The 14537-nt window shown below is 41.1% G+C and overlaps 1 protein-coding gene and 1 long non-coding RNA gene across 8 annotated transcripts in view; one reads left to right on the top strand and one right to left on the bottom strand.

Annotated features, from left to right (window-relative positions):
- The window catches only part of LOC132391489 (uncharacterized), a 32008-nt gene extending 19019 nt beyond the window's left edge, over positions 1–12989 (bottom strand). The window contains exons 1-2 of the long non-coding RNA XR_009511243.1: positions 12854–12989; positions 572–688 (exon numbers count right to left, since the gene is read on the bottom strand). This is a non-coding gene — a long non-coding RNA (uncharacterized LOC132391489). The remainder of the gene's footprint in view (positions 1–571; positions 689–12853) is intronic.
- The window catches only part of LOC132391484 (ETS-related transcription factor Elf-1-like), a 165898-nt gene extending 151695 nt beyond the window's left edge, over positions 1–14203 (top strand). For 6 of the 7 annotated variants that reach the window (XM_059964743.1, XM_059964742.1, XM_059964746.1 and 3 more), the window contains 3 exons: positions 558–750; positions 10379–10906; positions 12620–14203. In XM_059964743.1, coding sequence (XP_059820726.1) covers positions 558–750; positions 10379–10906; positions 12620–13235 — 1337 coding nt within the window. In that variant the 3' untranslated portion in view covers positions 13236–14203. The remainder of the gene's footprint in view (positions 1–557; positions 751–10378; positions 10907–12619) is intronic. The other variant, XM_059964747.1, reaches the window with a different exon arrangement.
- The last annotated feature ends 334 nt before the right edge of the window (positions 14204–14537 follow it).

The following is a 14537-nucleotide window of genomic DNA, read 5'->3' as shown; positions in this document are numbered from 1 at the left end:
TCATCATTAAAGTTCAGTGAAGAGAGAGTCTCACTTCTTACTGCAGCACATGTTGTTCACCTCTTAACCAATATCATTCGCTGTTGATGCAACACCAAGGCTCTGTGGGGAGCACTGCCCTGTGAGCCCAAAAGGTCAAAGATCTGAACTGAAGTCAAGATACTTGACCATGGAATCCAGGTGGACCAAAGGAGGGTAGAAGATGTCATGAGACTATTGCAAGTTGAGCCGAGGAGCTCTACCTGATGCCCTTCCTCTGACTGAGACCCCAACCCAACATTAACTAAAGCAAGTTTTCTGGTGGATATCTCACTGATTATTCTGATAGAAATTGACTTTCTTGTTTCCTTTGTAACTCTGCACTTTGAAAACCACTTTATTGGTCATAAAATATCTTGGGGTAAACCTATTATTGTGAAAGCATTATACAAATGTGAATCTTGATTTCTGGTCATCAAAGGAAAATCAACAGATGGATTGTAACATCCAGAGCAGCTCAGTATATGAATATTTAGCTTAGTATACACAATGCTTTACATGCTGTTAAATATTTGCAGGAAACACAATCTACCTCTGGGAGTTCCTTCTGGCTTTGCTCCAAGACAAGAATACATGCCCCCGATATATCAAATGGACTCAGAGAGAGAAAGGCATTTTCAAGCTGGTTGACTCGAAAGCTGTGTCCAAACTGTGGGGTAAACACAAAAACAAGCCGGATATGAATTATGAGACAATGGGCAGAGCTCTCAGGTGCGTTACGTTAGTGTGGTGAGTATAGAAATACACCATTCATCTGCGAAGGGTTTACTCTGTTTATGGAATTGTCAAGATACAGCTCTGTTGCTAGTGATTTCCACTCACAGGCCTGGTCAATCATCCTTATGAGGCTGTATACTGTCTAGTGTTGACTTTTTAATCACACTTGTCCTAGTTGAAGCATCATAGACTACAAGATACAGAAGCAGAATTAGGCTGTTCAGCCAGCAAGTCTGTTCTGCTATTCAATAGTGGCTGATGTTGTGTTTGTTTTTGCATAACTCCATTCTTCTACGTTCTCCCTGTAACTCCTAAATCTGCACCCCCCTCCCCCCGCCATATCCAACCAAAAACCTACCAATCTTTACTTTAACTATCCCAAATTACTTAACCTCCAGCCATTCATGGCAACAAATTTCATGCTTTAGTGAAGAAATTGCACTTCAAAGGGATGTCTCTTTATTCTGAGGCTGTGCTCTCAGATCCTAGATTTTCCTACTAATAGAAGTATCTGGTCCGCTTCCATTCTACCTTGGCCTGTCAGTATTCTGTTGCTTTCTACCAGATCCCCCTTTAACCTTCTGAACTCCTAGTGAGTACAAGCCTAGTGCTGTCAAATCCTCATCAACCTTGCAAATTGGGCAATCTTCTTCAAGGTTTTTGACCATTTTCATCGCCAGGTTGTACACTTTTTTGCTGTTCTTTTTTTCTTCAATTACTCAAAGATCTTCTTCCTATGAAAACTGAGCAAGTCCAGCCTTTGTTCTTTTTAAACCAATCTGTCAAAACTTTGCGTAATGAGCTCCATAAGTATTTTTTTCAAGTTTTTTAAATCCATTTTTATGTCAGTCTACCTCAGAAAGAGTGGAATTTGTATCAATTTTTACCCTGAGAATACAATTATAGAATACTTTTCATTAATCCAGCACATTCTTCAAATATAAAACAAGGATTCAGTGGAAAATTCATGGGTATTTGTAATGTTTGTTGCCTAACATATGGCAAAGAAGTGGTGTTCTGGCTCCCTGTCCAGTTAAACAATAATGTAATTGTGGTCACTTCTGTTGTAAAGGCAATACCTTAATAAAGGAAAAATTAACAGTACTGCTGAGTTCGGTTTGAGCTGGTATGCCTCAGAAAGGATATACAGTAATTTGGAGAAGGCACTGAGGGCCGATCTGCTGGAAATCCTCTAAAATTTTAAAAATAATTTGATGAAGTAGACACAGAGAAACTCTTCTCTGATAGTGGGGATAATTCATAATGTATAGCAACTGAATTATGTGGGATTGTATTAACATTGCAAATTGAAAATCAAAACTTGGATGTCAGAAATTTAAAATTAAAACAGCAGTGGCTTTTGAAAACAATTTCTTGGGCTAACAATATCCTTTGAGAAATGTATTCATCCCTTCATGTCACAAGGCATCCTTGCAACCCTGGCATAACTTTAGTTGCAAAGGATGGTACTATAAATGATGACTGGGGAACACAATGGTGATCCCAAACTACCAGGCAGGGTGACCTGCAGATAAGAACATAAATCAGTGCAGGCCCCCACTAGCTTACCAATGCTTCTTCTACTATAACCCTTTATCCTGCATTTTGTTATTACTTTTCCCATGTACAGCATCTAGGTACTGAGGTAATGAAATGATCTGGATAGATGGCGTGTAAACATGCCATGTGACAGCAATAAACTAATTTACCAGTCAGTGACTGTCAATTCCACTACACACCTCCAGCTGAAGATTAGCATTGACTTCCTGATGTTGCTAGCTTGCCTGCAACCCTAGCCTGATATGACATCCTCCCCACCCGCCCCACAAACTGGTCATTGACAGAATTAGACCTGCGAATGGTCTCCTGAGTTTGACCTTACAAGAACACTGGGCAGTACGTTTTTAATATATTTACATTTTTAATGTAGTCACATGTAACAATATTAAAATTGGAGCAAATCCATTGGACAAATCAGAGAACATTTGCCACTGAAGTTTAGGAAACTCTGTAATTCTTGTGTCTTCATGGCAATGGATACTAACAAGTCCAAGATTTAGATGGATAAGAGTATAAAGTAATGTGGAGCAAAAGTGTGTGGGGGAATTGAGATGTAGATGAATTGAAAAGGGTAGCATTTATCAGATGAATAACTCGTGCCCCTGATGTTCCCTGTCCACTAGCTGAGTTCTTCACATCTCCAGCTGGTTACAGGAGAGCTCACTTGTCTTGGGTATCAGAGTTGTGGAAGAGGCATCTCTTATAGCAATTTCTGTGTAGCCAAATTAGTCAGCTAAGACAAACCAAACTAAAATTGTAGGAAACTAAACTTTGTTTCAGAGAAACTGGGAAGACTGGTTGAATACCTGTATCAACTGTGATGCTTGAAACTATTGGCCTCATATTTGCATAATAATGACGGCAGTCTGAAGGATAGACTGGTGCAGCTTTCCTAGATCCAATCAACACAATTGGTGATTTGTTGGAACTGCAACTAATTATTGCACAGTCACACTAAATACCATTGAACATGTTAAGTGTTTTCAACAGCTTTAACTGTGTACCATATTAGACATGTTTAGAGATTTAGAACAAGGCAGCACTTTTTGGCCTAGTGTGTCCATGCTGGCCCAGCTGGTCCTACTTTTCTGCATTTGGCTCACATCCCTCTAAGGTCTGCCTTGCCATGTACTTCTTAAATGTACATGCTACTCCTCTGGCAGCTCCTTCCATAAGCTTACCATCCTCTGCATGGGGTAAGAGATGCAAATCTTCACTCTAAATCTATGCTCCCCAGTTTTGGTTTCCAACCCTCAAGCGAAAACACAGTTACCATTTGTCTCATAATCTTAAGCATTTCTATTGGTTGCCCCTCATTCTCCTCTGTTACAAGGAATAAAGATCTAATCTGGCCACCTCTCCCTGTAACTCAGACCATCTGGACTTGTAACATCCTCTTAAATCTTCCTTTTAGCTGAGCAAATTGCTGTCCCAAAAAAATTGTCATTTTAGTCTATAAGATATAGGAGCAGAATGAAGCTATTCAGACTATTGAATCTACACTGCCATTTGATCATGACTTAAGTACTTTCCTTCTCTACCCCATTCTCCCGACTTCTCCACATAACTTACTATATAAGAACCTACAACTCTCTGCTCTAGAGTTCAATAGTCAATAATTTATTGTCAGAGAAATCTATGCAATGTACATCCTGAAATTCTTGTTCTTCGCAGTTATCCACAAAAACAGAAGAGTTCCCAAAGAATGAGAGACAGTAAAAACGTTAACCCCAAAACCCCTCCTACTCTCCCCTCCCACACACAAGCAGCAGCGAAGCAATGACCCTCCCCCACCCTACCCACTTCTGCAAAAAAAGCATCAACACCCTCCACCCACCAAGCCAGCAATAGCAAAACCTCCAAGAAAGACCATGATCTGCAGTAGAACAAAAACTAATCGTTCACCCAACAATTTGACACACTCGCTGTCCCTGATAATGGGAAATAGAGGTATACCCCTTTCACAGTGAACTTGCTGATTTGCGATGATCAAGTCTGTCACATTGCTTTTCTCCAACTTCTCAAACTCAAAAATCAGCAACAAACTCTCCCCCACCAATGAGAGAGAGAGTGCTAGATTCGCTGATTACAGAGCCCCTGTTCCTGATTTTCCGCTTTCTCCTGCGATGCTTCCTTTGCGGCTCCTGCTTGGAATCAGTTCATCTACAGGGTGGCGAAGCCTCAGAAACCCCAAAGGAGCACTTTTCTTCTAGGCCGCGTCCTTGGGATTTTGAAAAGCGGCTGGTCATGAGCCCCCGGGAGTAGATCCGACCACCGCAAAGAACCAAAGTCCAGCAGAGCCCCACCCACCCTGAAAATGGAAAAGAGAGACACTAAAGGTAGAAATTAAGCAGCTTCTGCAGATGAGCTCAAAGGAGTTGCTGTTAAGTGCCGTCATAGATCTACTCTCAATATACTCAATGAATTGGCTTCCGCAGCCATCTATGGCAATGAACACCACAGATTCACTACCCTTTGGCGAAAAGAAATCCCTTCTCATTTCCATTCTAAATAGACATCCTTTTATTCTGAGGTTATGCCCTTTGTTGCGAGACTCTTCCACAATAGGAAACATCCTCTCCACTCTATCTAGGCCTTTCAATATTTGGTAGGTTTTAACATGTGTCTCTCCCCCCCCCCCCCCTCCAATTCTTGTAAATTTCAGTGAATAAAGACCCAGAGCCATCAAACACTTCTCATACATCAATCCTTTTATTCCCAGGATCATTCTCATAAAGCTTCCCTATACCCTCTCCATTCTACATCCTTCCTTTGATATGGAGCCCAAATTGCACACACTATTCTAAGTATGGTCTGACTGAAACCTCGGCATTACATCCTTGCTTTTATATTCTAATCCTCTCGAAATGAATACTAACATTTAATTTGTCTTCCATATTACTGACTCAACCTTTAAGGAATCCTGCACTAGGACTCCCAAGTCCCTTTGCACCTCTAGTTTTTGAATTTTCTCCCCATTTAGAAACTAGTCTATGCCTTTCTTCCTTCTACCCAAGTGCATAACCAGACACTTCCCTGCACTTCTGCCACTTCTTTGACAATCTCCCTATCTAAGTCCTTCTGCAGGCTCCCTGCTTCCTCAACACTACCTGCCCCTCCACCTATCTTTGTAGCATCCACAAACTTGGCCATAAAGCCTTCGATCCATCATCCAGATCATTAACATGTAACAAGAAAGGTAGTGGTCCCTACTCAGACCCCTGTGGAGCAGCACTAGTTACCGGCAGCCGACCAGAAAAGGCCCCTTTCACTCCTGCTGTCAGTCAGCCTAGTACTGAAGGTGTTGGAACTTGAAAATAAAACAGTAAATGCTGATGAGAGGCAATCAGCTGGATTAATAATTGTATTTTTCCTCCGTGAACGAGGCCTGATGGCACTGAGTCTTTCCAACAATTTCATCTGTTAAGCTGTATTTGTAAATCAGAAACTCTACATTTGACAATATTTCCACTTTATAGACATTTTGCTCCAATGCTGATTGGAAAAGCTGTCTTCAGTAGGTTTCTTTGGGTGGTTGGGCAGTGAACTTCCAGCTGAGGTTAACCTCTTTAAGTGAGGCCATTGTACATTTGGAGGGTGGCTTTGCACACTAAGATCTTGCAGAGAATTTCCTGTGTTTAAGTGGTTTGCTGCAGTAATTCAGGAGCCACTCACAAAGTTGTTCATGAACAGTAGATGCAGGATTCTAATGCTCTATTGACAGGAAGTTGTTTAGATCCCAAAATGAGAACCAGGGAAATACTGGGGGTTTGCATGGTTGAATATACTCCAATAGCTGGAAAATCTGAATATTAACCTGCATCCAGTAGAGATTTCTTTCAATTTAAAAAGTATCTTTCAGTAGCATTAAATGTGCACCATTGACTATCTCACATTGTCATGTTCAGAATTACTAGCAAGGAGGCTTTTGTAGATCTCCAGCTCCATCCTTGTTACCTTTCACTAATTGGCATCATCTTCACTGATTGTGCATTTAGATATTGAGGGATGTCAGATGTCCTGTCCGTATTTGGTGGCATTTTGAAGAGTCATTGTGTGCTGCACCTGAGGACCAGGAACTTAATAAAACCATGCAACCTAATTTCCAGGCAAAATCTTGAAGGAGCATTGTGTGGCGAATGGGGCTTTCTCACTCCAATCTGACACACAAAATTATATGGAGTGATATAATTTGAATCAATCTTGTTCTGTTCTAAAATTTTAGTTTGTTTTCAAATGCACCATATGACTATGTTTTTAGACATTTGTTGGTCTATATAGATCTCCAAATAAATCTGTGGCAAGCAGTGTAGTAAGTTATGTACTGTAGGTGAGCCGACTTTAGATTAATCACAAGGTATTTTGCAGTCATCACAAATAATATGGTTACAGGAGATATACTGTTGTTGTCAAAGATCTAGTATTGTCTTAGAAGAAGTCATTTTCCTAACCAACTCAGAATGTTTGAACTCAAAATGTCTTTGTTTTCATGGTTCTCAATCAAGTTGTTGATCAGCTTGGTCAGTTTTCAGCTTGATTACTGTCTTCATTTGGAGAAAGGAAATGGAATTGCAAGGAGTACAACATAAACTTGAATTGTACTTTCTTGAGCGTAATTGTTTATGCAGTGCCCAAGACTTGCGCATAGTACTGAGGTAATTTTCTGTACTGCTGCCACACAAAAAAACACAAATTTCATGACTTTTGTGATGCTAAACCTGTTTCTGATATGGGTCTCTACTTTGGACGGAGAGTAGGAAGGTGGCAGGGAGAGGGGAATTATGGTTAGGCAGAAGGGAAGCACCAGAGAAACATTCTGTAATGATCAGTAAACCAGTTGTTTGGTATCAACTTATCTTGCCTGGTGTCTCAGGGCTGGGTGTGTCTGTACATGCACCATCCCCCACCCCAACCTGCCCTATCACTCCTTCACTGCCACCTATCCCACAGTGCTCCACCCTCGCCATTCCCAACATCCTTTGTTCCCACCAGATTTGCAATCTCACTTTCCGCTACATGTTAACGATGCTTAACTGTGCTATATACAAATGTACCCTGGCTCTATATATATACCTAAGACTTTTGAGATTAATAGGTTGAAGTAAATGAAAATTTTAACAAAATTGCAGATATTAGAAATCTGAAATAAAGTAGAGAAAATACCTGAAACATTCAATAGCCCAACAGCATATGTGGAGAGATTGTAAGTATAAGAAGATGGAAGGAGTGGCTGTCTAGCAGGTAGAGCCAGGTTACAGGCAGATGAAGAAGAGTGGAAATAATATGGAAAGCTGGGAGCTGATGAGTGGAAATTACAAATGACTGAAGAAAGAATCTGAGGGCAGTGACCCATCGAATAGAAGGAAGGAAGAGAAGAAGGAAACTGAAGGGAGTGGTGTGTGTGGTTAATGGGCAGAGGAAAGGAAAGGGAAGATGGGAAACGTCCTTTTCTGTCACTTCTGGTCAGTGCTTCCCTATACCTCTACTTTTTCCTTCATCTCACCAGCACCATCACTCCTTTCCCTTCCTCTCCCCTTTCATAGCACATTGGGCAGGACGTTCCCCACACTCTCCCCTTTCATAACACATTGTGCAGGATGTTCCCCTCACTCTCCCCTTTCATAACACATTGTGCAGGATGTTCCCCTCACTCTCCCCTTTCATAACACATTGTGCAGGATGTTCCCCACACTCTCCCCTTTCATAGCACATTGTGCAGGATGTTCCCCTCACTCTCCCCTTTCATAACACATTGTGCAGGATGTTCCCCACACTCTCCACTTTCATAACACATTGGGCAGGACGTTCCCCACACTCTGTCCTTTCATAGCACATTGTGCAGGACGTTCCCCTCATTCTCCCCTTTCATAACACATTGTGCAGGATGTTCCCCTCACTCTCCCCTTTCATAACACATTGTGCAGGATGTTCCCCACACTCTCCCCTTTCATAACACATTGGGCAGGACGTTCCCCACACTCTGTCCTTTCATTACACATTGTGCAGGATGTTTCCCACACTCTGTCCTTTCATAACACATTGTGCAGGACGTTCCCCACACTCTGTCCTTTCATTGCACATTGGGCAGGATGTTTAAACTCTTAACAGCATCAGAATACAAGAACATCCCTTCAGAACAGAAATGAAATAGATTTCTTTTAACCAGAGAGTGATGAATCTGTGGAATTCATTGCCACTGACGGCTGTGGCGGCCAAGTCATAGGGTGTAGTTAAAGCTGAGTTCTATAGGTCCTTGATTAGTGACTACATCGAAAGGTATGTGTAGATGGCAGGAGAACAGGGTTGAGGGAGATGATAAATCTGCTATGATGGAAGAATCCTGTGATGTTGTCTTTCACAAACTGCTGAGCCTTCCCAGCTGTGTTCTTCAGCACTAAACAATCTGTTCAAACTTTGCACAGCCTGGCAGCTGCAGCCAAAACACTTGACATTCAAATTTTAAATAAGTCAACGTTTCAGGCTGAGACCCTTTGTCAGGACCCTCACAAAGGGTCTCAGCCTGAAACGTTGACTTCTCATTTCTACAGATGCTGCCCAACATGCTGAGTTCCTCCAGTGTGTTGTGCTTGTCAGTTACTAACCAAAGGCATTTTGCTGCCCACCTTATGGTAGATCACAGTGGGTTAACAGTGTTTGAGCTGGACCACTCTTCTTGGTGCTGAAGTAACTCATACCAGGTGGTAAGCAAAATGAGGCTAAATCCTCTGGTTTTGGCACAGGCTGTGAAGGAACTTCTGCAATTTTGGCTGAGCCAATGATCTGGGTGGCAATGGTGTTCTGAAATGTTGATTGTAAAATGACCCCAGAACTGAATATTTCTGTTGGGGTTGGAGACGTGCCAGTTTTCATCAAGTAAGCCCTGCATGAGCATAATGCATATTATAAGCCAATGAAAACCTGTATTGTAACTTAGAATCGTAGTGTTGTTTAGAACATTTACATGCCCTTCAGCCAAACTTGTCCACACTGACCAAAGTCTCTAACTGAACGAACTCCATTTTTTTGCAATAGAGCTAAACCTTCTCTGCTTATAAAACTAAATAAAATAGCAAAAAACAATGATGAGGTGCCAATTAGATGAGAAATCTAATTTTTAAGCCCTTCACTCATAAAATCATGTGAAGCAAATTATACCTTCAAACACAGAAACACCAGTCATATTTCCTGGCATTTTAAGTGAGGAATTCTTGGTGTTTTACTGTTTGAGAGCAGTTCAAATAGTAATTAATTTAAAAACAAGACTTTTATGAAGTCACATCTGGCTAGACAAGGTTGGAACAAAGTAAGTTTCATGTAAGTAGCCCTCAGAAGTGATCTAGGTTTTCATTCTGGCTGCAGCCACCTGAGCTGACAGTCTAGGACTTCCAGCATTTGAGAGCCTGTCAGTGACAGACAGAGAAGTGATGCAATTACAATGTTTCACTCAGAGTCTGAATAATGTGAAGGCCACATATGAGAACATTGTAGTCGGTATGCTAAAGTTGCCTTCACTTAAGACGTTAACTAAGAGCTTCAGCTCTCTTTCTCCAGCTTATATTGTTGAAATTAGCATAGGGGCACTTTGGGAGGAGAATAATTTCTTTCAGAGGCGAAGGCCAAAAGGAAAACCACACTTGATTTCAGGCAGCATGCATTAGTGAAGTTGTAACACAAAAACGAAGAAGTAGTAATTCTTCGTGAATCAGTATTTAGACATGGACAGGTTGGCTTTTTGCACTGAAGATGGAAAATTCAGGAAATATTCAACAGGTCTGTGGAGAGAGACCTTTCATCAGAACTTCCTTCATATCACTCATTTTGTCGATGTTTATTTGTAATGAGATTCCAGGGTGTGCAAATTTTCACCTTTTCCGATTGTGAATAGTAATGGTAGTTCTGTATTTTGAGAGATTTCTGCTAGCAAGAATTTGTAAGCTATACTCCTAGTACCATAGTGCATGACAGTGTTTCTATTAACTAGAAATTTTGATTCTCTTGCACAATAAAGGAATTGTAAGTTGCTTTGTAAAACTACAAACCAGTTCTTTCCTTTCAATTACAGATATTATTACCAAAGAGGAATCCTGGCCAAGGTGGAGGGGCAGCGCCTGGTCTATCAGTTCAAGGAGATGCCCAAGAACCTCATCTGCATTGATGACGATGAGCCCTGTTCTATTTCTGAAACGCAGGAAAATCCTCCAAAACTCTCAGCATACAAGCTTCCCTCAGCTTCAGAAACACCTTTTTCAACAACAGTCTTGCCGTCAGTAGTCACAAGTTGTATCCAAACCCAGAAACCCAGGGTTGCCTCGCATGTGATGTCCAGTGTGAGGGAAGCTTCACCCCAGCCCTCTACTGTAGTCAAGTCAGTGAAGACAAGTTGTGTTGGAGAGACTGGGCAAGGGTCAGTGCACATACTGTCACCAGAAATGTTGAAAAATGTTCAGTCCCTTCCCAAAGTGCAGCAGCCCAGTGTTCTCAAGACTGCGCAGGGGGTACACCCGGCTCTGATTCACCATGAGCAGCAGAAGGTCACCAGCAGAAACATCCCATTTTCAGCATCGATGACTCCGTCAGCACAGTCAGTGAGGTAAAGAGCAAGAACTATTTTAAAAACCTGAGCTTAGAGGTAATGGCATAGCTGGTGGTATGGCAGCCTTGCATCTTCAGAGATCAGGATCAATCCTTGCCTCTGATATTATCCTTGTGGAGTTTCCACAGCTCTCCCATGTCCCAAACTCATGCTGGTTGAAAGGTTAATTGTACACTGTAAATGACCACTAACAGGTATGTGGAAAGTCAATCGACCAGTTGTAAGGATAAATAAGAGAGAGGGACAACATGGAATGGGGTTGTTCTGAGAGCTAGAATATACTCAATGACCCAAGTACCCCCCATGTCATCAGAGATAATCAAAGAATATCCATTGATAGCAAACTCTTGAAAGGCTTAATTCTCTTAATAATAGCAGAAGAGAGTAGAGCTCAATCATTCAGCTGCTTTTGTCAGAAAATAGTTAAATCATTTGCCAAGCATATCCATTCAACCTTAGACTAATCTGGGAGTAGGGGTCGGTGAGGTTGTGTAAGGTTTTACTGCAGACTGTTGTTAGATGTGATAGGCCAAGTAATCTGTCAATCTGAGTAAACTGTCACTGAACTCACTAGCAATGCCAAGATGTTGATCAGCCAGTTTGCGTTGTTACTGTGATCCTATGCTGCGCCATATAATCCAATAAGATAACCTCTTAAACGTTAGTGTGGTCTCAGAAGAACATGCAAGAATTTTGCCAGTGCTACGCTTTTTTTGTTGGCTGAAGGTTCGCACTTCCTCTGCACAAAGGATTCCGGGCTTTTGGTTATTGTCATTCTTGGTCATGAATTCTCTGGTCAGTGTGGTGGGAACTGTTCTCAATGTTGGGCAAACAAAATTTCTTCCCATCTGCTTTTCTCCATGGTTTGCTTTGGAGACTTCTGGGGAATGGCACTGCAGGATGAATGCACCAGACCTGAGCTTAGGGAAAATAGAAAGTGTGTTCAATTACACAGAGGAAGTATTAAAGATCAGTTTCTCTTCCCTACCATATGATGCCCCTTTGGTCTGAGGCAGAGAGACACACGGACACTCAGGACCGTGGTAGGCTGGTATTCATTAATACATAAAATGCAGAATCTATCAATTACTTTAACAAAATGCTCACATTGTTCTCCTAGCATAGGAAGTGTTTTATGGTAGCAGCTTGTATCCTTCCCCTGTCAAGAAATGACTGGCAGTGTTTGAGTGGAGAGTAGCAGTCATGTATACCAAGGAGGAGTATGGTTATTTGATAGGCTGCAAGTTGTAGACAGGCTAGTCTTTAATCAGTGTCTATACAGTTACACTTTCCATTGGAGTTGCATCAGAAACCTTAGTTCTTAGTTATAGAAAGTTAACTGGTTTGCCCAGTAGGTTAGCTAAGATCTGACTGTGCCGTACCAAACTGGAGTTTGCATATTCTTCATGGGACCACATGCATTTCATCCCACATTAAGAGGCATGCAGGATGGTCAGTTGATTAAACACTGACAATTGCTCCCAGTGTGTGGAGGGTATAATCTAGGAGAGGGGGATAGCTGTTGGGTCAGTAAAATGTGTTCAAGTAGAATTAGTGCAAAAAAAGGGCAGTTAAAACGGACCTAGTGGGCCAAGGGCCCAGTTCCATGGTCTATGGCTGAGTCTGTGGAACTGGGGAAATGTTCAAAACAACAATAGTTTGAAAATTGTGGAAAACATTTCTAATCTTCTAATTTTGTTCTCTCCCCAGAACAATAAAGACTCCGTCACAGGTTCCAGTGGTTGTATCACCAGGAGCCCAGCGAATCAGCACTGTTACATTGCAAACTGTCCCACTCACGACTGTGATCACAAGCACTGATTTAGCAACGTCCTCTCCCAAGTTCATTTTCCAAACAGTTCCATCTTCCCATCAGGGAACGGTGCTGAAAGAAAACGTTGCCTTGCAAGGGGACTCACTCATTGCAAAATTAGTCACACCCACCTCTCTTGCTGTCCAAGGTGCCAGCGTTCAGCAGGTTATTCCAACTAGCCCAGAGCTACCAGATAATACAACACAAGGTGCGTCTTTGTACAGTGCAGTAGGTGCCGCCACTCCCGTGGTAACCTTTGCATCTACCAGTCAGCAGGTTATGAGTCAACCACAAGGCACAGTGTTCACATCGGTGATCAAAGCACCTGAAACTAAGCAACCTGTTATACAGACTGCAGCCAAGCAGGAAGATCAGAAAGGGACCATGGGACCCAGCCAGCAAAGTGAGCATAGAACGCAGCAGTCCCAAGTCATTGTGCTCACAAATTCAGCAATGCTCCCTCATCACATGCTTTTTGGAGCAGGGGAGCACAGGGAAGTGGACTCACAGTGACACTGCAAGCTTTCCCTCTCAAGTCTCCTCAGCTCCATTCCCAATCCTTTTTAAAGTTAGAGCTACAAAAAAATATTTTCTGGGTGGTTTACTTGAAGTAATGTTCAACTCGATCTGTGCTTAGTTTTAACGTTATAAATAGAAGGTTACAGGGCAAAGGTGCTACTAAACTGGAGGTAATGACAGAAGTTAAAAATATAATCTTAAGAGAAGCTTTTGCTCTTTTAATTTTTTTTGGTTTCTGGATGACTTTGTTAGAAGAATTTAGAACATTTTTCAAAACTGAGTTGCATATCTTACAATTATAGCACACTACCATACAGAAACGAATTGTAGACCAGTCAGCTTTTGTGGATTGGCACACTATGGTGATAAACTGGTATCGAGATTGTTTGCGCTGATAATTATCCCTGTGTTACATGAAAGCTATCAGTTAAAGAGTTAAGACGAATATAAAAGGCAGCTCTTTTAATATCTAGATCCACATGCTCAAGCATAAATTTGGTTTCTTTGCGATTAAGTATTTTTTTCTCTGCTCGATTTAAAAAGAAGGCAGAATATTTGGCTGGTTTATTTCACCATGACCCCTATTCTTTTCTTTCTATTATAAATTTCTACAAACTTTGGTATGAATCCAATGGGTAAAGAAAGGAAACAGTATTTGCTTATTAGATGGGCTTTTGTCAATGGGATTTTTTTTTAAGAATTATCCAAGGGATTTTTATTTTCACAGGAACCTTCAGCTCCATGATGTAAATATTTTTTTAAAAACTTTTCCTTGATTTTGTAAATAATGTATTTTGTGTTCTATTTTTGAGGTTGAAAAAATATTTGAAAATTCCAATTACTAGCTCTTTTTTTAAAAAAAGAGGTACATTTTGTATAGTTTTGAGATTTGATGTTAAAACCATGTTTCCACTGGCATTAGTGAGCATATGTTCAAGGCAAAAATAAATAATTTTAGTTGCTATGGTTGTGTGTGTTTTAAATTTTAAAAAGTGTATTGCTAGCATTTGCTGTATGGCAGATGGAGGATTCTTCATTGTATTACAATCTCCTGCTGAAGGTACGAAATAGTCCCCATTAAGTACACATTTGAATGGTTATATATTTGCCTGCTCACCTACAGTGGAGCAGATTTTGTCTTCCAAACGTACTTCTTCCATTTCACCATCCTACAAATCATTTATAAAGAGAATGTGGACTTTTCTGGCCTGCAAAAATATGACCTTGTGTACCACTGTGTCATACCTTATTGGAGTTTTTTTTTATATAATCCATATGCAAACGTGGAATTTTCAC

This window comes from Hypanus sabinus, chromosome 3 (assembly GCF_030144855.1).
Source record: "Hypanus sabinus isolate sHypSab1 chromosome 3, sHypSab1.hap1, whole genome shotgun sequence".
Classification (NCBI taxonomy): domain Eukaryota; kingdom Metazoa; phylum Chordata; class Chondrichthyes; order Myliobatiformes; family Dasyatidae; genus Hypanus; species Hypanus sabinus.
Note: the sequence above shows the minus strand (reverse complement) of the source record. Positions and strands in the feature narration are given on the sequence as shown.